At 44.9% G+C, this 23,303-nt stretch overlaps 1 protein-coding gene across 1 annotated transcript in view; it reads right to left on the bottom strand.

Annotated features, from left to right (window-relative positions):
* Positions 1-23,062, bottom strand: part of Fkbp9 (FKBP prolyl isomerase 9) — a 48,491-nt gene extending 25,429 nt beyond the window's left edge. Inside the window, exons 1-4 of the mRNA XM_032906427.1 lie at positions 22,695-23,062; positions 5,794-5,939; positions 4,829-5,018; positions 4,076-4,221 (exon numbers count right to left, since the gene is read on the bottom strand). Coding sequence (XP_032762318.1) covers positions 4,076-4,221; positions 4,829-5,018; positions 5,794-5,939; positions 22,695-22,915 — 703 coding nt within the window. The 5' untranslated portion in view covers positions 22,916-23,062. The remainder of the gene's footprint in view (positions 1-4,075; positions 4,222-4,828; positions 5,019-5,793; positions 5,940-22,694) is intronic.
* Between the last annotated feature and the right edge of the window lie 241 nt (positions 23,063-23,303).

The following is a 23,303-nucleotide window of genomic DNA, read 5'->3' on the forward strand; positions in this document are numbered from 1 at the left end:
CTATGGATTCAACCAATCTCAGAGCAAAAATATTGAAGACAAAAAGTTACATCCGTAAAACCAGACATGGTGGCACCCAAGTGCAATCCCAGCACTAGGGAGGTGGAAAGTGATGAGAATTCAAGATCCCCCTCAGCTACACGAGTTCAGGCCCAGCCAGCACTAAAGAAATAAAAAATTAAAAATTCTATCTGTATTACACAGAGACTTCTATTTTTTTTCATTATTCTGACATTTTTTTTCTGAGTATTTGAGACAGGATTTCTCTGTGTAGCCTTGGCTATCCTGGAACTCACTCTGTAGACCAGGCTAGCCTCAGAGATCCGCCTGCCTCTGCCTCCAGAGTGCTGTAATTAAAGGCGTACGCCACCACTGCACAGTGACAATTAGTTATGTATGTGGTATAGCAACTTCCCCCTGGAACTGAAACATTCCCTCTAGGTGTGGGAAGATTCAGGAGGTAAAAATACAAATCCCACGTATTTAATGCTTTTGGATAAAGAGAATATTAGCTTCTTCTAGACATATCGTGACTTCTAGACATATCTTCTAGACATATCACAAATGAACTCATAGACTGTGGGACAACATGCACACGACTTGCACAGTTCAAACCAGACAAAATCCTAGCACTGATTAGGGAGAGTAAATCCCAAGTCCCGCCTCTAACCAAGAAGCTATTTGCAATTGGTCCCTACTAAGAAAGGGGAAACCAGTTTTTTCAAAAGCACTGTTAGGGGTAATAACAACCACACTTCAGGGCCCACCCCATGCCCAGGGGTAGTTGGCCCACACAAAATGCACTACATGGTTTTTGTCCGATACTTGGGTTTTGTTTTGTTTTGTTTTGTTTTGTTTTGTTTTTTTGGGGTTTTTTGTTTTGTTTTGTTTTCCTTTTTTTTAAAGTTTGTTTGGATTTTCATTTTTTGAGAGAGAAGGAATGTGAAGTTGGGTGAGTAGGAAGATGGGGAGGAGTTGGGAGGAGCTGGGGAAGGGAAAAAACATATGGTAATATGTTGTATAAAAAATGTTTTTAGAAAGGAAGTTTTTTTCATTCTGTTTATTTCCCTTATACTGTTAAAGATCAGACTCAGTCCTGCAGGTCCACAGTGAGTGATCTATTACTGCCCCAGTCCCAAAAAAGAAAGTCTCAAAATCAACTCAAGAGTTTAAATTTTCCTAGCATTCACATATACTCACTGAATATTTTTGCAGCTTTTGTAAGATATAACTTATATGGTGCATAATTCAAACATCTAAGGTATATACTTTGAAAGCTGAGCTTAGTGATGTATTACATAAATACATAGTGTTTTAAAAATGTTATTTTAAACACATGTGCACTAATTATCTACTTTAAAGAAATGATTCTTTGAATCTTATTTTGTTATTTACATGGTATCCAAAATATTTTGTCAGCACTTGGGAAGCTGAGTCAGGAGGATCAGCAGTTCAAAGCCAGCTTTGGCTACAAAGCAAGACTTAGGAGCTGAAGTGAATGCACTCCCATTGGCCAAAAATGAGACAATCAAGAATATCTTATGGCCAGAGAAAGGATTGAGGGACCCAAAGAGGACAAGGACTCCACAGGAAGACCAACAGAGTCAACCAACCTGGACTGAGACTGAACCACCAACCAAAAATTATATAAGGGCTGGGCCTCATTGCTCCCCTACCCCCTGCACTAATGTAGCAAATGTGTGACGTACCCCAGCAACTGGAGTGGGCGTGTACCCTGACTCTACTGCCTGACTGTGGATCCTCCCCTCCTGACTGTCTGCCTTGTGTTGCCTCAACAGGAGAGGAGGTACCTAGTCCTGTAGTGACTTGAGGTGCCAGGGTGGGTTGGTTCCCTGGAAGAGACATCCTTCTTCTCACAGGTGATGGAAAACAGAGGGGACGGGGCAAGGGCCATGTGAGGGGAGGACTGGGAGGAAGGGGGGACTGCAATCAGAATATAACGTGAATAAATAAATAAATCCATGGGATAAAAAAATTAAAAAATGAACAATTTATATCTTCCAGAGACAAGAAGTTAAGACACGTTTGTGGTAATTTTCAAATTATTTCTTTTTAGTAGGGTACGCCATCAGCTAGCTGACTGTGAAGACACAGTATGCAGGACTGGGTTTGTCGTCAGCACGATAGCACATTTTGCATGCACAAAGCCCTAAGTTAGATCACAAGTACCGACAAGTAAAAATAGCCCATTATGGAGGTTTGGATGAGAAAGGTCCCCATAGTCTCGGACATTTGAAAACAGCCTCCCAAGTTGGTGACACTCCCGAGCTGGTAACACTGTTCAGGAGGTCTAGGCAGTAAAGCCTGACTTTGCTGGAGTAGTCTGTCCCCGGGGGCTGACTTGGAGATTAAAGGCCTCACACCTCTAGTTGCCTCTGTGTGTTTTGTAAATGCATTTGAAGAGGTACGCTCTCGCCTCACTCATGGTGCCATCCCTGCTGCTTACTGCCATGATGACTTCTTATTCCCTGGATCTGTGAATAAACCCTTCCTTCAATCCATTGCTGCTGGTCACAGTGCAGCAACAGAGAAGTACAAGCATTAAGAGCTGTTTGCCTATCTCAACCCCGGGAATAGAAAATATGGAAAGGCTCATCCCCTCGGCCTCACCTCTCCTTTGCCCTACACACCACAAAGGCAGAAAACAGTGTGGAAAACAGTACATTGATTATTGTGAATTAGAGTACCATTTGACTTCCTCAAGAGCGCCATGTTTTCACTTGTATCCTTTTTTATTGTGATTCTTTAAAATAGGTTCTTATTACCAGGCTGGCCTTGAACTCGTGATCCTAAGGCTCAGTCTGTCAACTGCTATGACAGGTGGATGCCACCACACCCTGCTCTAGTTTCTATTCTTTACTCCATGTATGCCTATGACTTACACGCCTAAAGGTCTCTGCTATATCCGATTGTCAGTATGTGTGAAAAATGTGTGATGTGGGAAATTTAATTTGAATAAATAATAAGCATTAATTATCAGTTAACACTCTACTTCTCTTCATAGGACACTATTTTATTTTATTTTGCTTTCGAGACAGGGTCTTACATGTCCCAGCTGGGCTTCAACTTACTATGTAGCTGAAGATGATCTTGAACTCCTAATCCTCCTGCTCTGACCTCCCAGATACTGAAATTAGAAGCATGCACCCCCATGTGCTGGGGGTCAAACCTGGGGCTTCATGAATGCAAGGCAAGAACTCCGCCAACTCCACAATAGTCACAGCCAATGGTATGCTCTGAGTTTGTCCAAGTAGAACACACACACACACAGTCATTAAGTCAACAAAGGGGAAAAGCCGGGGAATATGTCAATTCAGACATCAGTGACTAAACCTTTACTTTGACGTCTACAGCTTCTTAAACTGTCTACGTCAAATCTTGCTTACAAATAAGAAAGTGAGAGAACTTGGTGCCCAGGGCTGCAGCTGGCAAAGCAGGGAGGAATACCACGCTTACCATGAACACCAATGTCCATGAGCAAATGCAAGTTCTAGAGAGAAGATCGCCCTGACTAGCGCTGTCCAACAGACCTCTCTGTAATGACGGAAACAAAAGGTATTTGTGGAGTAGCTCAGAGCCCTTAGTGGTGTGTGGCTCACGCACACCAGAGACGGGAGGCTGTGACCAGGATTGAACTTTAATCTTTAATATTAATTCATTTTTGCTTCAATGTAAACAGCCACAGCTGGTAGCCAGTGGCTACCATAGTTGTAGTGTTGGCCTAGAGCAAAAGGCAGGGTATGTTTCAGTGGACACAGATGAAATGATCGCTACAGACAGAAGTAAGGACAATGAGGCTAGAAACGTGGCTCAGAGATGGCCCAGGAGTTAAGAGCACTAGCTGCTCTGGCAGGAGACTCAGGTAGGGTTCCCAGCACCCGCATACAGCAGCTCTCAACAGCCGGACGCTCCAACTCCAGGGGATCTGAAGCCCGCTCCTGGCCTCTATGCCCAGTGCATCATGTGGTCATGTACAGAAATGCAGGCACACACACATACTCTCATCAATGAAAGTAAACGTATAAAGATAAAGCTCTGAGGAAGACGGACTTACCATCTCCCTCCTCCCCATAGGCCAGAAAAGGGGGGATGGTGATGATGCGCTTCTCCCCGACACACATGCCCAGCAGCCCTTTGTCCATTCCAGGAATCAGCCATCCAATCCCCACATAGGTGTCATAGGTTTTCATGCGATTGTGGCTGAAAAACATCAAAGAGGAAGGAAGCAAGCTGCATACCATTCCTAACTCACCCCTTGGGGTTTTCGTCTCCCAAATCTCAGGTGAACACAAAGCCCACAGTCATCCCTCAGAGCAGGCATGTGTCCCATTTTTGCTCCCTTCGGGTTAGGAAGAAATGAGACCTCCTATTGATACCAGCAGCCAACAGCTCTCTCGCTCACTGAGCACTCTGCCATTACAGAAAATCTCAGAGCGTTCCCTAGTTTTTCTCCTAGCCTCAGGCCTCTCTATAGTTCTCCTCTTCCCTTCCCATAGACAAACCACATAAATGACTCCAACACCCATGAGCTTCCCTGGAAACATGTCCCTTCACTTCACAGGAGATCTCCAACCATGGTTTAATCATTTAATCATTTAAATGAAATCTTTAATTTTTTTCTAAGGTGTTTTAGTTTGACCCTGGCACCACAGGGTATCTAACACTAACCACGATTATATGAGGAAGGATTTGGTACAAAGTATAGTTTGGTAGAATACATTTTCTGGTTTCCTAGTGATCACATAAAGAAGACAGGACAGAAGGAACCAAGGGAATTCCACACACTGGCATCAACCGTGGCACTTACCTGGAATCAAACAGCGTCCCATCCAAGAATGTTCCATTGTAGTGGTACCTCACAAAATCAGATACTTGGATAGTCCGAGGGCAACTGGGGGGCTTGAAATACGTCTGAATCTGAACCTGGTCTTCAGAATTCCAAATGTCCACCAAGAGTACATCAAAATGAAGAACTGAGTTTGGAGGGATCACACCAGCTGGAAATTGAAGTGCATTCACACTGAGAGACTGCCATCTTCTGGCGACTCCGAGATTCCCTAGAAAGTAGCTGTTGAATAGCTATTTTCTCCCTGTTGAACGGCTCCCCCCAGGAGGGAGGAAGTGGGTATAGCAGACTGGAGAAGCTAACAGAAAAAGATATACTAGGTTTCTCCCCAAAGTTGTAAAATTTAAGCAGTGGTTAGGGAGAGGAACTGTGTGCTAAGGAGCTGCCTCCAAGTCGAACAGGGAGCTTCGGAGACGCAGCTTTTATCTGACCCCACCCCTTCTACAATGGTTTTTTTTCAAGTGATCCAGCTGCTGCCCGGAAGTAACCCCTCAGCCAAGCTCCTGTAAGTTACTCCAGTGAACTCCCTAGTTCACCAGGCTGGGCTTCGGTGGGATCTTTGGTCTACTATCAATGACCTAAGCGGGTTAAATAAACATTTGTTCACATCCCACAAGGAAGAAGTCAATTGACTACCGCCATGAGAACAGAAGCCAAAAGAATTCAAATCCATCACAGATGCACAATTCCAAAGGGCTGATTCTTCCTCCAAATAAAGTTAAAGAGAGAGAAAAACTCTTCTCAAGAGTGCATTAGCTTCTTCTGTGTCAGCACTTTCTTCCCTCTCTAAGAGATAAACCTATACTAGAACTGCTAGCTAGGAGTGTTGGGCCTTTCTTTTTCTCCTATTAAAGATTCCAAATTCTCCAGTCAGGTTGGCTGAAGGGCCCGCGAATGTGTCTATAAATAACAGAACGAAGACTTACAAACTCCTTCACTTCCATAGGCGAGGTTTGGGGGAATCGTCACAAAACGCCTCTCGTTTACACACATCCCAACAAGAGCTTGGTCCATCCCTGCGATCAGCTGGCCTTTTCCCACAAACACATTGAACGTAGAGTCCCTGTCATAGCTGGCGGTCCAGAAGGAAGAGAGAGAGAGAAATAAAAGCATAGTTATTGCCATAGTGAAAACAGTTTCGTGACGGTCACAGCAGCAAAGAAAAAGGCCTGGCAAGGAGTTACTGACCCAGGATTTGTCATTACTGGACAGTACCTGCAGGGCTGAAGTTTTTATATTAACTTGAATACTGCCAACAAATCCACTTAAAATTGCTTGCCACTGGGCTGAACAGCTCAGGCCCAGATCCAGGGCTTTGAATTAGTTCTCCCTAACATCTCCCAACCCCCATGGATGAACTGCTGGAGTGCATAAAAGGACTGGTCCTACAGAACCAAAACTATAGGATCTCCATGGCACAGGACAACAACAGGACATCCATATCCAAGAGGAATCCTAATGAGGTTCCAGATTTTTTTTCCTGTTATTGAGGATAAGGTTGCAAGGGTGGAGAGAGTGTATGGGGTAGGTGAGTGGAATTGGGGTGCATGATGTGAAATTAACAAAGAACCAATAAAAAAACCAAAAAATGCTTGCCACACAAGCCTGACACCCTGAGTTTGATCCTCCTGAACCCACAGAGGAAGCAGAAAGTCTGGAAATTGTCCTCTTATTTCCTAAGCACACGGAGGCACACGCAATAGAGAGGGCCTGAGCACGATTAAATGCTGACACGTCAGGCCATAAATAACAAATCATGGCTGGGACTTACACGCTTGTTCTTCAACAATAAATTCGGTAACAAAGCTTTATCTTCCAGGAGATGTATTGGTTAAGCTCTTTGAGATATATATATCTTAAACTGGCAGAGAAACCCATATTTTCAAACACTGTATGTGGAAAAGTGACCTCACATCTCGGCCTGATAGCCCATGTGTAGTATCAGCTATAAAGGAAGTCGAGGGGAAGGGATCACAAGTTCAAAGGTAGTCTGGGCAACCTGTGAGAGTGCCTTGAAATTTAAAGGGAAAGAGGTCCGGGGATTCTGCTCCGTGGTGGAATCTAGCATTGCAAGGCTCTGGATTTAATTCCCAGCCCTGCAGACTGAAGAAAAGAATCAGGTTGGGGAAGGAGAAATGAGTGCAAAACGTAGAAGAATAAGCAAAAGAAAGCTTGCTGCAGATCTTGGTTTATAATAAGAAGCAATGGAAACATATCAAGGGGATGGCCTCTGGCTTTGTTTTAGTCAGATGTACAGTCAGCTTTCGGTGCCATGTTACAGATTCCCATCCATATTGAAGGATGCTCTCAGCGAGCGAGGGGTAGGCCAGTGGGATGGCTCAGCTGGTGAAGGCGCTGCTGCCAAGCCTGAGAACCTGGGTCCCTGGGGCTCACATGGCGGGTAGAGAGGACCAACTACCACAGGACACCCCGTGACCTCTTTATGTGTGTTGTGGCAAGCATACATGCCACACACACACAGATGAACTGGCAGACACACACACACACACACACACACACACACACAAATACTACAGGTAACACAGCTACAATGTTAAATGATACCATTTTTCATTTACACAACTATAGATAAAGATACTATGTATGGAAAGATCCATTTTTAAAAAACCTGAGAGTGGCAGGGGAAAGAGGGAGGGAGAGAGTTAATAACTGCTAGCATTCATGAGTCTGTGTCATCCTTTGTTTTGAAATATCTGCCTTTTCCTCATTTTCTTCCTAAAGAACAATTTGGCCAAGCAAAGGAGTCAGCTTCCTCAGAACTGCCCCCTGTCCAGCTCCTCCTAGTCTCATACCCCATTTTAATTCAAGGTCAGTAACAGAACAGGATTTCCAGCCCAGGCTACACTGGAGCACCAGGAAGCATGTGCACCTTCTGCACACATCAAGCTTAAACCTCCCCTCTGGGCAAATGCCACCTCCTGTTCTGCCGGCTCCTGAGTTTTGCTTGAGCATGGCCATATCACAGTACCACCCTCAGAGCCATCCTTGGGATTGAGATAATGAAACTATCTGCAAGGCTTTCAAGATTCCAGAGGACCAGCCCATGTTGGAGCAGCATCAGAACCCAAACAGGAAGTGGCTTTAGAAATACATTCCTCATCTGCAGAACGTGAAAACAGTTCCCAAGCTTAATACAATTTTTTAAGTGCACACACATCCTGCTTTAATAGTACTAATTCATTTTCTAAGAAGCTTACACATTTAGCATCGATTCCTATTAAAAAGTCCATTAAACTGAAATTAAATATTCAAAGAATTGGTTTGGCAATAGAGGAATATTTTAGGCTCAGCTAACAGACCACAAATAATTCCTCTGAAAACGACATTAAGCATAAAGAAATTGCAAATTAAACTGAAAGTGTTTCTGGACTTTTTTTTTCCCCACCACCCCCTGGACTTTTATTTTATTTACTTGTTTTTATTTAATTTTTTAAACTTATTTTACATGTATGAGTGCTTTGCCTGCACGTATGTCTATACACCACATTCATGCCTGGTGCCCACTTCAGCTCACCTGGAACTGGAGTTATGGACAGTTGTAAGCCACTACGTAGGTACTGGGAATCAAACCTGGGTCATCTAGAAGGGCAGCTGTGCTCTTAACACAAAGCCGTTTCTATTCTATTTTGACTCTATTCTATTTTGAGAATTCCATACATAAGCACTGTATCTACATCTCTCCTACGCCTTCCCTCCCCCCTCAAGCCCCTCCCATACCCTGTCTCCCAAATCCATGCTCCCTTATTTGATCATTATTGTTATGTGTTATACATATTGAGGGAGAGCCAGGGGAACTAAAGCTGATGTGCAAACTGGGTGTGGGACACTTTAAAGGGGGCTGCTTCTTGCTCCAAGGAGCTTGAGGGCCAGCAAAGGAAACCTACTCAGGTGAGGGACCCAGCCAGACCAGTCAGGGAGAAGGAGACGGGGTGAGAAGGGAGAGGGCTAGGGAGCCTTCAAAAAGGGCAACCCAGAGTTCCTGGGTGACCGCTCACCTCTAGGGCCCCTTTAGATCACCTTGATGGGAGCTGTTTGTTCTTTCTGTAGCTCATGATTCTTTCTCTGCAAATGCAGCACTGAGAACTTTCCACCTACCACTTTTATCTTCTGGGATCAAGCCAAGTTCTCCATCATTGAGACTCTGACTCATGTCATTTTCTTGGTATCTGCCACTATTCCTCCGTCTTGAGACAGAGGTCTAAATTCTCTGTCTGTCCTGAGATGACTGTGCCTTACCCTAATACTTCTGTACAAATGTGTTTGTTTCTCTCTCTCTCTCTCTCTCTCTCTCTCTCTCTCTCTCTCTCTCTCTCTCTCTCTCCCTCCCTCCCTCCCCCCCTCCCCTCAACCTCCCCTTCCCTTCCCTTCCTCTCCCCTCTCTCTCTGTGTTTATACACTTAGAATTTCTTATATAAACATGTTTCCAAGGCTGACCACTTAGGATTGGAAGAAACTGAATCTCTTAACAGGCATTGACCATGTATAACTCCTTCATCTAGGGGTGAAACCATGTGACATCTCCCCGCACCAACACTGGCATATCCGCTGGTATTGTCATTACACTAGATTTGATCAGGCAACCATATTGCTGATACTTTACAGGTGTGTTTCCCTAAAAGGCACTATTTGACAGCAGGCATCCTAGGTCATCTTGCAGATGGAGCAGTCAGGGTTGGCACCCACAGTCACTCTCTGCACTGTGGCTAGTTGTGGATCTCTGTAATAGTCTCCGTCTGTTGGGGAGGGGAGGCTTTTATGATAAGGTGTGAGATCTACAACTGTGAGTATAAAGGTAACTGTTTAGAGTGCAATTAGAAATTATATCGGTTTAGGAAAATGGTGGTAGTAGGCTCTTCTCTCACATCTATGAGCTCTCCAGCCTTAAGTAATTGGCTAGCTTTACATTACCATGCAAGATTCCCTCCTGTCGCGCAAGCCTGAAGTCCAACTAGACAGCTCTTAGTCACCCCCAAGGTAAAAAGTGTCAGTAATGCGCCACTAGAAATATCTTCTCAGGCTGGTCATCGTTGTTGTTTGTAAGCTTTACAACTGGTTAGCGCTACTGACTGCTTCCCTCCCGTGGCAGATTGCACAACACCCTCCTTCTAGGTCAATGCAGCTCCACTCCACTGTGTCCTGACATAGGCAGTGTCTTCAGCAACCAAGAATACCTTCAAATTCTGGAAAGAAACCAAAGAAAATGGCAGTAGCCCATATTGGTTTAGAAGTACCGTGCATTCCTCTGACCTACAGCATATTGGAGGTTTCCCACTCTGGCACTGGGATTCGTGTTCAATGAATGCATAGACTCTTGCGGGAAGTACACACACACACACACACACACACACACACACAAGTATTATATATTTTTAAGGAAGCTCATATAGTAACATGTTGCTCTATGGCTCTTTCAAACACCCTTGGTGTTATTTATCTCTGCTTCTTCACTCTTCCCCATATTAACCTTCCTTCTCTGTCCACAGATACAGCCCCTGTGCACATTTTCCCCATTTATCCTTGGCCCTTTTCTACTATTTACCAAGCATTTCTTATGTGTTAGGCCCAGAAGCAAAGTGACCTCTTCACAAAGAGCTTGGATCCTTCTAATCCTTGAATCCTCATAATTCTCACACAACACAGGTTGTGTTGTGTAATGCTTAGACATTCAGGCTCCCTGGAAGTTAATTTTTTTTTTCCAAGCTCAAAAAGTTAGCCAAGTGGGAAAAAAACAAAGATGTTAGAATCCATGCCTATCTAAGTCTCGCCTCCTGGCACAGGCTCTGGAAGCTCTGGAGACTCACAGTGTTATTAATTCCTTTGACGATCAGCCTCGTAATGTTAATCCCTTCCTTTGATGATTGCATAGCACTAGGAATAATGATGCAGAAATGTGTTATACGCACTCAGGCTCTAAGTGCTGTCTGTTGCTTAAAGGGCTGACTATTTGGAAAAACTGCCTAGATAGATTTAATGCTGACCATGGCAACTGGCAACTCGTGTGACGCATCAAGCCCAGAACTGATCGCGAAAATCGCTTCTGCAAATGCTGGAATAAGAAGTTATGCCGCCTGTCCCACTGTCCAGCTCATTCACACCTTTTATAGATGTCCCAATTGGGGTCCTACAGGAAACAGATGGCTCGCCCAACCAGGCGGTTCCAGGAAGGCTTAACGAAGGGACTGTGCACAGCTGACATTATACTCAATGGTGAAAAAACCCTATGCGTTCTCCCGGTGATCAGAAATAAACTAACAATGCCCTCGTTCCTTCTTCCCTTCAGCAAAGTCCTGGAAAAACTGGCAAGGCAAATTCAGCAAGACAAAGAAGTAGAAGTATCCACACTACGGAGAAGAACGGTCAGTGTTCCTGTGCTCACACGAGAAACTGTAAAAACCCCTAAAGAGCTTGCTCACTCGCTTGCTCTCTCTGAACTAATAAACGACTTTGGTGGTGTTACATGATACAGTCAAGAAGCAAAAATTAGCTGTGTTTCCCTTCTACCAGTAAATAATAAGTTAATAAACAATCCTATCTACAAAGGCAAAAATAAATGTTTGCCAGGAATTAAACAAAGACACAAAAGAATCACACACTGAAAATTAGAGGAATATTGCTGAAAGAAATGGAAGTGATCTGACGAGGTAGCCTCCCTGGTACGGACCTGAGGATTTTAAAACCTAGACTGAGGACCCGAGTTTGATCCCCAGTATCCGCATGGTAGAAGGAGAGAGCCAACTCTTGCAGGTTATCCTCTGACTTCCATACATGCATGTGTGCACTGCACACTCATGCACATATGCGCACATGGTAAAAAATATTAAAATAACTTTAAGCAAAAAATAAATTAAAGAGGATGACAATAAAGACACCCTACCTGTGTTCATGGATTGGAAGACTCAACACTTGCAGGACCCAAGCAACCTACAGAGCCAAGGCAATTCCTACCAAATTCCCACTGGCATCTTGCAGCAGGAGAAAAAGATCCTAAAATTCATCTGGAAATGTCAACAATTCAAATAGCCACAATAATCCTAGGAGAGAAGAGCAGGAACCCTCTAGTTCCTGATCTTGAACTGTAGAAGACTACAGTGATGAGAACAGTGTGCCCCACATTTAATTACAGAAACTAATGAAACTGAACAAAGAGTCTGGAGTAAATCCTTTCATACACGATCAAGGGATGGTGGAGAAGATCACGAGGTGGTGAGATTCTAGGCTTCAAAAAGCTGTGTCAGAAACTACAGCTATCTAAATACCAAAGAACAAAGTTGTGTCTTTGCCATTAAATGCAAATCCCATTAAAGACATAAATAAACTTAAGACCCAAAGCTACAAAACCCCTAAAAATTAAACCTGGAACCAGGCATGGCAGTTCTCACATATTATCCCGGCGATGGGGATGTGGAAGCAGGAAGATCAAGGAGTCAGAGGCCAGCTTAGGCTTCATCCTTAAACTCCATCTCAGAAAGCACAGGGAAGGCCTCTCAGCATTGATTTTACAATGATTTCTTGGATAGCAACGAAGGCACAGGCTTGCTAAGGCAAAACTAGCCAACTAGTCAGACTTAAAAAGTCCTCGCAGTGCAGGAAATAATAGACAGGATGGAAAGACAACCTGCAGAACAGCAGCAAAGATATGCAAACCTCTCTGAGGTTTGACCCTGAAACGTCTCTCCCACAGACTCAGGTGGGGAAAGGCGAACCTTGTGCACCATTAGTAGGAATGGAAAGCAATCCGACTACTACAGAAAAGAGAATCCATTTTTAAAAAATTAACTCAAAAGTGCACGAAGCCCCAAGAATCCCATTTATCCAAAAGAATTAAAAACAGATGCTGGCAGAGATATCTGCATAAACATGTTCACTACAGCACGATCCGTAGCAGCCAAGAAACAGAAACGAACAAAATATCCATCTGTGACAAAGGGGAGAAACTACGCAAAATGGAGAAAATAAAGTAAAAGAATAATAATACGCTATGCACTACCTCTGTATCTTGAGGATACTTCATTAAGTGAAATGAACTAGCCAAGAAAGATAAACACTATGTTATGGTTCCACAAAGTATATGAAATAGACATGGTGGCACAAGACACTATAATCCCAGTACCTGACCAGCTAAGGCAGGAAGACACCAAGCTTGAACTCCAGGGCTGCCTGAGCTATATTGTGAGACCCTGTCTCAAAAATAAAACATAAAAACAATTTAAACTCATAGAAACAAAAGTAAAGTGTGATTATCAGGAAACTGTGGTGCAGGGAAAATGGGGAGGAACTTAGTGCATCTAGAGTAAGAGCTTTTAAGAAACAAGAAACCCTAGAGATCCACTGCATACCAATATGCATGTAATTCACACTACTACTACATAAATGTTTAAATGGTTACATTGGTAAATTTTGTTTTTGAAAGAACAATAGCAAATGGGCTATGTGCACAGATGTGTGCAGATACAGAACAGCACAGGGACTATGTGCACAGATGTGTGCAGATACAGAACAGCACTGGGGACAGTGTAGCAGCAGAGCTAAGAAGGAAGTGACTTTATTATGCTACAAAATGAAGTTAGCACTTAAGAAAGTTGGGGCTGGAGCTGTCTACCTAGGGCTGGGGATGTAACTCAGCAGTGGAGTGCTTGCCTAGCTACAGGAAGCCCTGGACTCCATCCCCAACATCACAAGAATCACTTGATGATTCATGCCTGTGATCCCAATATTCAGCAGGTGGAGACACAAGTATCAGAAGTCAAAGTCAGCAAATTTGAGACCCTGACTCAAAAAAGAGAAAAAAACAAACAACAACAAAAAGGTAGATTCAGCCATGGCACTATTACTGAAAATAAGTAAAACCCATCATACTCGACTCAGGAAATTGTCTACACAGAAGCATACATTATTTTCTAACATATTACTTAACATAAATAAGCACTTAGTATCTCTATTCCTATAGTGTCAGTAATAGGCTGTACCTCTGAATACGGGATTAGGCCAGGTTACAGCAAGAGAGAACATTTGAAGGAACACATGCCAAGTCTGTGGGCCGCTGCACGCCTGAATCCAAGCAGTGGAAAAACTGAAGTGAGAAGACTGAAGCCGTCCCGGGCTACAGAGCAAGACCATACCTCTAGCAAAGGTAATAAAAATAAATAAATGAGGGATGGAGAGATGGCTCAGTGGTTAAGAGCTCATCCTGCTGCTGCAGAGGACCCAGCTGGGTGACTCACAATCATCTGTGATTCCAGTTCCAGGGAATCTGACACCTGGCCTCCTGTGTACCTGCAAGTACAAGCCCAAACGCATACATGTAATCTTTAGAAACAACTAATTCTTTAAAAATAAATAACCGAAGAACAAGTAGTAAAAGGAAGCCATAAAGTCACATATACCTCCCCTTCAAAAGGATTAAGGGGACAGTAAAGATGGTCAAAACAGCCCATGGATGGCAATAAAACTTGGGAGAATTGAAAGCTAATAGGAGAACAGAGTGGATCTTACTGAAAAGTCACAGATCCAAGAGTCTATAAGATAGGATGTGGCCAAAGACCCATCAGGCTGGCCTCCTAGAACCTGGAAAGGCTGGAGCAAGACAGAAGGAAGTCCACTGTGCAACAAGAGAACACACCTGTCCAGGTGTCCCTGCTCAGATCTTAGAAGCTGGGCAGCTGGAATTTTAAGTTATAAAATTGCCTAACCAAGAAAGAAAGAAAGAAAGAAAGAAAGAAAGAAAGAAAGAAAGAAAGAAAGAAAGAAAGAAAGATAGAAAGAAAGAAAGATAGATATCACTATTATTTATTCATTATACGTGGAATTAAATCCATGGCTTCACATTCTTTTAAAATGTTTTTAATATGTGTCTTAGTCAGGGTTTCTATTCCTGCCCAAACATCATGATCAAGAAGCAAGTTAGGGGGGGCTGGAGAGATGGCTCAGCAGTTAAGAGCACTGACTGCTCTTCCAGAGGTCCTGAGTTCAAATCCCAGCAACCAATTGGTGGCTCACAACCATCTATAATGAGATCTAGTGCCCTCTTCTGGTGTGTCTAAGACAGCTACAGTGTACTTATATACACTAAATAAATAAATCTGAAGAAGAAGGAGGAGGAGGAGGAGGAGGAGGAGGAGGAGGAGGAGGAGGAGGAGGAGGAGGAGGAGGAGGAGGAGGAAGCAGCAGCAAGTTAGAGAGGAAAGGGTTTATTCAGCTTGCGCTTCTACATTGCTGTTCATCACTAAAGGGAGCCAGGACAGGAACTCACACAGGGTAGAAATCTGGAGGCAGGAGCTGATGCAGAGGCCCTGGAGGGTGCTGCTTACTTGCTCACTTCCACTGGCTTGCTCAGCTTGCTTTCTTAGAGAACCCAGGACTACCAGCCCAGGAATGGCACCACCCACAATGGGCTGGGTCCTTCCTCATCTATCACTAATTGAGAAAATGCCTTATAGCTGGATCTCGTGGAGGCATTTCCTCAAGGGAGGCTCCTTTTCTGTGATAACTCCAGCTTGACACCCAAAACCAGTCCAAAACCAGTCAGTACAATATGTATGAGTGTTCTGCAGCATGTATATGTGTGCCACATGTGTGCCTGGTGTCTACGAATGCCAGAAGAGGAGGGCATGAGATCCCATGGAATCACAGACCACTGTAAGGCAGCATGTGGGTTCTGGAAATAGAACCTGGGTCCTCTGGAAGAAAAAAAAGACTGCTTTACATTGCTACCATTGAGCTACACCTCCAGCCTGTATTATGTATTGTGTTAATTTTTTACATAAATTCATGGGGCTGGAGAGAAGATGGCTCAGTGGTTAAGAGCATTTGCTACTCCAGCAGAGAGGAAGCTTTGGTTTTGGTTCCCCCTACCCACGTGATACTTCGTAACTCTAGTTCCAGGGGACCCAATGCACTCTGCTGAACTCTAAAGGTTCCTACAAGCACGTGGTGCACAATTCACATAAATAAATGTTAAAAATAAATGTTTTTTAGAACTAAAATTAAATGGCTTGTGTTTATACCATTCTTTGCTGAAATCATTCTTATTTCAGATCCAGAGACAAAAGAGAAATGGCCATCCCAGAGCACGCAGACAATTCACCTCTTAGTTCTATTGTACACATCAACTAGGAGAAAGAGTTTACTTTAAATTCTAGTTTAAGATTCTGTTTAAACCATTAAAAGCTGACGACAATGTTTTTGAACATGATAGAGACTACCCAGGCTGGTACAGCAGCCCCACCCACTCCAGCGGCTGAGGCAGGAAGATCTCTAGAACCCATGAACTTGAGGCAATCATGGGTGACACTGGGAGAGCCCTATCTCAAAAATAAACAGTCCAAGCATGGTGACAAACACCTGCAATGCCCACATTTTAGAGACTGGGACAGGAAGAGGTCCAGTTTGAGTCCAGCTGGGATGGCACAGAGAATCCTCCCAACCCCATCTCAAAACAACACAAAAAAAGAATATCCAATACTGCCTCACCTGGGAGCTGCTTCACATAGCAATTGTGGCCCTGACATAGCCGCCCTTAGTGCACTAAAACTCTCCTTGCAGGGTGACTGTCCCATGCCCTGGAGACATCCCTCCACTGAGAACAGATCCAGCTGCAGACCCAAAGAGGCAGGCAAGGTCTGACTTCCCGACCTCCCACTCTCTGCACCATACACACTCCCAGAGGTGGCTAGGCCTCCAGATGCATTGTGCAAGCGTATTTCTCCCAAGTAGCCACGTCGACCAGCAGCGAATGGGACCTGGCAGGACAAAGGCACCAGTAAATGATCTGGCAAGCTACCTGTCTACTGCCCAGATGGAAAAATGAAAGAAGGTTGCAATGAAGGAAGAGAAGGACGAACAAGCAGGCAGGACACGGGATGACCTCCAGCACATTAAAATACTAAGGAAACGCTTCAAAGCAGAGTCGAGCTGTCCCAAATTAAAAATTTGTTGCACAAATTAAAAAGTTGTGTTCCCATAGATAATTCTTAACAACGGTTTGGTCAGAAAAACACATCCAAATCTAGCCATTCATATGCATGCATAGTAACCTGCACTGCCCCACAGAATCAAAGCCCTGCCAATATATCATCCCAGGGTGGGGCGGCTCATCAACCCGCCAGTGGCCTCGAGGGACCTTCATAGGAAGAGTACTTTCCCCTGACTCAGATGCCGCCCTAGGGCTCATACCTCACCAGCAGCACACTCACATAGTACACTCACACTTTAAATGCTGCCCGCCTGTGTGAGCGCGCTCAGACTAGCTGCTAATCGTTTCTCCCAGTCCACCCAGATGCTACCCAGCTCAGTGGCTCTTCTCAGAGGACCAGGCCTACTGAAGCAATGAACCTGGGTCCCAACTTAAACAGATTTATAGCTGAATGCCCATACAAGAGGCACCTCACCCAAATGCAACCAACCAAATTCTCTCCCAGGAATCCGGACTTGAGATAGGGTCTGGCTAATCTTGGGTACCATATGGAGAACTGGCTTTCTTTTGTGAAAACCTCCTATGCAGTCAGTCCCTTGGGTCATCAACTCATGTTTCTGGAATTTCTTACAGCAGCAGGGACAATTCCAACAAATTCTTTCTGCACTCTGCTCTAGTCAGCTGGAATTGGTTTGTGACAAGGGCATGGCTTTTCTCTGTGTCTATTCTGCTACAGCCCAACATTAGAAACTTAATTGAATAATTATGCAAAATAATCTTGCAATGAGACTAATTGTAAGGGTCCCTTATTCATAATCTATCCACGGAAGACCTCCTGGATACTACTTCTCTACACAAAAACCTCTAATAGCTACCAGGACTTCTATGGAACAGTTCCTCCACACCTGAGCAGGTCTAGGGCTCCTGTCTCCTGATCCAACTATCAAGGACTTTTTTTTCTTTTTTCTGTTTCTTGATCATGATACTGTTCATGCCTAAGCTTTACACACACCTCTTTCTCTCTTAAGCACACACTCTACATTGAAGAAATAAAATCCAGTCCATGCTCAGGATCTATCTCAAGCATCAGGTTTCCCCACAAAGCCTTCCCCAGCAGACAGAAAACCCCTTCTCACTGGAACTGGCAGAGGCATGGATGTCTGCCCCTCGCTTGGCAGTCTCTGTATGCCAGGTGACTTATATGAGACACAGAGAGTCTAGCACGGAGTCTAGAAGTTATTTATTACCCAGATGACCAAGGTAATCGTACCTGTCTGAGCCCCGTGCTCCATCCCCCTCCTCAGCCTCCCTCAGTGGTATCTGCCTCAATAGCTCTCAACTACTACTATTTTGCTGCGTAACTTAGAGAATGTGTGTTTTTTCCAGTAGAAATGTACGCTTCATAAGGTCAGGGATTCTGTTTTAATCACTACCACCTCTCCAGAACCTGGAAGAGTACTTACTCAGTAAGTGTCTGTTTCATGAATAAGCAGTGGGTGACTAAATGGAAACATAGTGAACTGAGCTTCATCAAATCTTTAGTTCTTTGAGAGCAATGGTTCTCAAAGTCCTATCTTCTAGACAGCTGGACCAGTAGGGGACTTGTCTTAAAGGCAAATGCTTCTTGGACCCAAACCCCTAGAGCTAGCAAACCAGAAACTGTGTAACAATCTCTGTGGGCGATTTGGGTGCATTTAGTTTTAGAAAGCTTAGAGCAGCACAAGTTGACCTACCTACATGCAGTGGGTATCACAGACATGAAGGCTGCGAATGAACCAGAGAGAGGACATTTGCCAGGATAATGAAAATGGTTTAGTCCCAGAAGGAAATCAGAGCACTCCAAAGTGTTGTTTCCCTTCCTCTCATGCCTAGAAATGCACTGGAACTCCAAAGATGGCGCTGGGAAGGAAGGCCAGGGGCTCCACAACACCACCAGGTGGAAGCCGCCGTCGGCTTGCCTCTGCCACAGTGGACACAGGAACACATTAACAGGCCCACAGTGGCTAAACAAAGCCACATCCAAACAGCAGTCAGGGGCTGCTGGTCCTAATCATCTTTGTAGCTGTGAGTGCCCATAAGCAGAAAAGGACCATGGGCTTCAAGAGTCCGACAGAGACATAGAAAAAGAAAACAAAACAAAACACAACAATAACAGCAACAACAACAACCAAAACCTGTGATACAAGGTTCTCTTGCTACTTATGACTCTACTCAGAGCACAAGTTCTCAATTTCTTTCCCTTGCTTACAGATAGTTATTGGGGGTGGGGGCATTACGTCATCAGGAGAGGCAGCAAACACCTCTACCCACTGAGCCATCTCATCAGCCTGACAGTTGCCATTTTCTTCTGGCAAAACCACCAAGGCAGTTAACGTCCAAACTCCTAGATTTTTCCTCTCTACACACACCTTGTACAAGGCCATCAAAGTTTTGGGCTGGAGAGATGATGGCTTAGTGGAAAATTTCACACTGCTCTTTAAGCAGGCATGGGAGTGGTTCCCAGCAGTATGTCAGGCAGCACACAACTGCCTGTAACCCCAGCTCTCGTGGATCTGACAACTCTGGCCTCTGAGGGAAGAGTGGATATGCATGTGCCCACATCCTCACACAGACACATAATTAAAAATAATATTAAAAAAACTTTTTTAAAATTAAAAAGAGACTTTCACCCTCATATCCTAACATTCCACACATTCCAAAGGATCAGAGCCCTGAGAGGGAATCGATGAAAGAGCTCCTCTGTGGCTTGCCCTTCGCAGTCTGTCTCCTGTTGGCAGCCACTTCTGAAGGGGAAATCTGATCCCTGAGGCCAGAACTCAAAGTGCTCAAGGTCTTTCCACTGTCCTTACAAGGTTCAAACCTCAACAGCCAGAAAGCAAGGTCTCACCTAAGCTGGCAGCCTCCCGGCTGTTACATTGTTTCCAATAAATATGCATAATTCTATGTCAATGAAAAGTTTTTAAAGTCTATTCAATGCCCCCCCCCCACTTCCTAGGTAAGCGCTCTACCACTGAGCCAAATCCCCAACCCCTCTATTCAATGTTTTTAAATCTTTCCCTCCAGCCTCCTCTTACTTTTCCCACTTGTCACTGCCCCACTCTGACACCACACCAACCAGGCCCCGATCTGACGACACCATGCACCCCCTCCACACCCTTCTACCAGCCATACCACCTCCCCGACCAAATTCTGCCCCTCAGCTCTCCCTAGAAGCTCTTTTTGGCTCTCCCTTGGGTCCTATCCCTGCAATCTAGGAACCCCATCCTGACCACCCACCTCTTGCACACACATAACATAGAGTTAAGCCTTCTATGTGAGTCCACTCCTTCTTGCCTTTCTTCCACCATTTTTACGGCAGACTACAGAACACAGATTACGGTCATAAGCCACCTGCATGAAGATCCCACATGACCACCCAACTCTCAGGTGTCTTGGGCAACTCATTTGGATATTCTCAGCCTTACTTTCTTATTCTGTAATGAGATATCTTCCTTGCTGTCTTCTGAGGGTAGGTGAATTCTTCTGAGATGGAAATAATTAAAATATGTGAAGGCACAGGGTAAAACTAGGTATGGCCTCTTGTGAGAGAGAGCAGGCTGTGCTCTTCTTCTTGTGCCCAAATCCATATTTTGTAATTACTTGCCTGCACTAAATGACAGTCTCAGAGAGGAGTGTGTAAGACTAGAACTCGTAAGGATAGACAGTGTGTAAATGCTACGGTTGTACCATTGCTCTCCCACTGTCCTATTAGTTATTAGTAGAACTCGTTCTAATGGGAATTATTAATTACCCTCAGTTCAAGCAAAAATTTACTTTGTAATGAAAGGAACAAATGAAAGCCATACAAATAACCAATGAGCAGATGAATAGATGCTCAACCGCCTCACAGAAATGAAGATCAAAACCTTAATGATGGGTCAGCGATACGGCGCAGCCAGGAACAGAGATTGCCAGCAAGCCCTACACGCCGAGTTCAATCCCCAGGATGCACATAGTAAAAGGAGAGAGTCAACACCAGCAAACTGAGCTCTGACCTCCACCTTTGCTTGCACTGTGGCATACATATGCATGTATAGGTGTAGATTCGAGCTTGCACGAACACACACACACACACACACACACATAATCTAACTAATTAAATAAATATAAATGTTTTTGGGTTTTTTGTTGTTTTTGGTTTTTTTGTCTTTTGGTTTGGTTGGTTGGTTGGTTGGTTGGTTGGTTGGCTGTTTGGTTTTGTAAGGCAGAGTCTTGCTATGCAGCTCAGGCTATCCTGAAACATGTTATGTAGACCAGGCTGGCCTCCAACTCACAGAAACCTGCCTGCCTCTACCTCTCAAATGCTGGGATTAAAGGTGTGCACCACAGCTGGAAAATATAGTTTTTAAAAAGACAACAAAAATGTTAAAAAAGAACATGAACAACTAGAAACATTGACGGAGGGAATGACAAGTGAGTGAATTATGGAAAACAACTGGTAGTTACTTTTCAGATTCTGGACCTCAAAAACCCAAACACACATACATCCCATTTGATCCAACAATTCTACTCCTGAGTATACATCTGAGAGAAATAAAATGTATGTTCAAAAGAACTTAATATCATATAATCTATGTTTTCAGCGTTTTTCTTTTTTTCTTTTTTTTTTTTTACATATTATGTATTTGGGGGGGAGGGGGAATGCCATGACATTCATGTGCAGGTTAGAGGCCAACTTGTGGGATTCGATTTTCTCCTTTCACTGTGAAAGTCCCAGGGACTGAATTTAAGTCATCAAGCTTGTCAGCGAGTGCCTTAACCACTCAGCCATCTCAGGAGCCCTATACATTCTAGGAGAACGGCATAGCGTGGGAATACCCCAATAAAGTTGGGTTGGTATAAAAACTACCAACGAAACAACGGTATGACTAGGTCTGGGGATAGACCTAGTCTCAGCAATAGAGAGCCTGGCTAGAATGTACAGTCCTGGGTTCAATCTTGCTATGTGTCCCAAAAAACAATTAACACTAAGGATGACCGTATCTAAGCACTTGCTTCGTGCCACATAGTACCAACAAACTAAAATGCTTTTACAGATTCACTACCTGGAATTTCAAAAAAGACAAGTGTGGCTGCTTGTGTTTGTACAGAAGCCCACTCAGGCACATAGCAGAGGCTCAGCAGTCCCATGCCCAATGGCTGGTTCACCATGAGGGCACAGCCCAGGGTTAGTAATAGCAGCCGCGACTGAAGTGAGCTGAAGACTTAAAGACAAATTACATGGGCAAGCACTGGGCTGCTCCAGGCATCTCTCCCGCATTTTTTGTAAAGCCGGAAAGGGGAGGGCACAGGAGTTACACACAGGCACAGCATTTGAATTCCCATCACCTCAATTCAATATTTGCACAAGCCTCACTGGTCTTGGTTACTTCGTTGGTTTTTTTTTTAAAGAACACAAGGTTCTTGTAACTCCCCAAAGATTTAAATGAGCTCATGCATATTTATGTATATACAAAACAGACCGGTGCCTAACATCTCAACAGTCCAGTACAGTGGCTGTGATTATGGGACACACCTACCTCCTCCCGCTCCCAGTGGTCAGTGCTAAGGCTAGGTTGATTGGACAATCCAGGGGTGAAACTCAGGGACCAGTCAAAAGGGACCACCAAGAGAGCAGGCAAGCATCACCCATTCTAGGAGGTCTCACTGAGTGGCCATTTTACAAGTCTGAAAAACATGTGCCGCTGTCCGGGCAGAAAGAAAAGGAGAAATTGTTGGGTCCGCAATCTCAAGGTCCCACCTACCGCTGTGGTCAGGGACAGAAGGCTCAGCCCACCTCCAGAGGCATGGGAGGGCAGTGGAGGGGACAGGGGAGGGCTGGTGGAGGTCCTTGGGGAGTGAGGAGACCCGGGTTACCTGGAGTCGAACTTCTGACCATCGAGGAAAGTCCCCACATAGTGATAGCGCACGAAGTCCCCGCTGCGCACCGTGCGCGGACACTCGTCAGGCACAAAGCTCCGCTGGATCTGAAGCTCCGAACTCACAGCCAGGCCCAAGACCGGGGCCGCCTGCCCGGTCACCCAGAGCAGCAGCAGGAGCAGGGACCAGCGCCGCCAGCCCCGGGCCCCGAATGCCATCGCGCGGCCTGAAAAAGTGAGGCGAGGGGCAAGGCTGGGCGCGCCGCGCCGATGCAAACGTGGAAAGGTCTCCCGGCTGGCCCCGGGTCTCAGCGCCCGCCCCCCGCCGCCCGCGTCCGCCCCCTGCGGGGCGGAGGGGAGGAGCCGGGCCCAGCCCGAGGGGCGTCGACCGGCCGGGACACTGGAGCTTAGGAATTCCTCTGCCCTCCCCTCCTCCAGAAACCTAGAGACGACCGCTCCGACTGCCAGGCCCCGCGCCTGAGCACGGAGGGTCCCAAGAGACGCTATGGAGACTCCTACGTGGCAGCGGATCCAGTTTCCCCTTGCTGCTCTGGGAAAGGAAGGAAACTTAAAAGAGTCTTTTTAAAAACTTAGTTACTGTACACAA

Source organism: Rattus rattus, chromosome 6 (assembly GCF_011064425.1).
Source record: "Rattus rattus isolate New Zealand chromosome 6, Rrattus_CSIRO_v1, whole genome shotgun sequence".
NCBI lineage: Eukaryota > Metazoa > Chordata > Mammalia > Rodentia > Muridae > Rattus > Rattus rattus.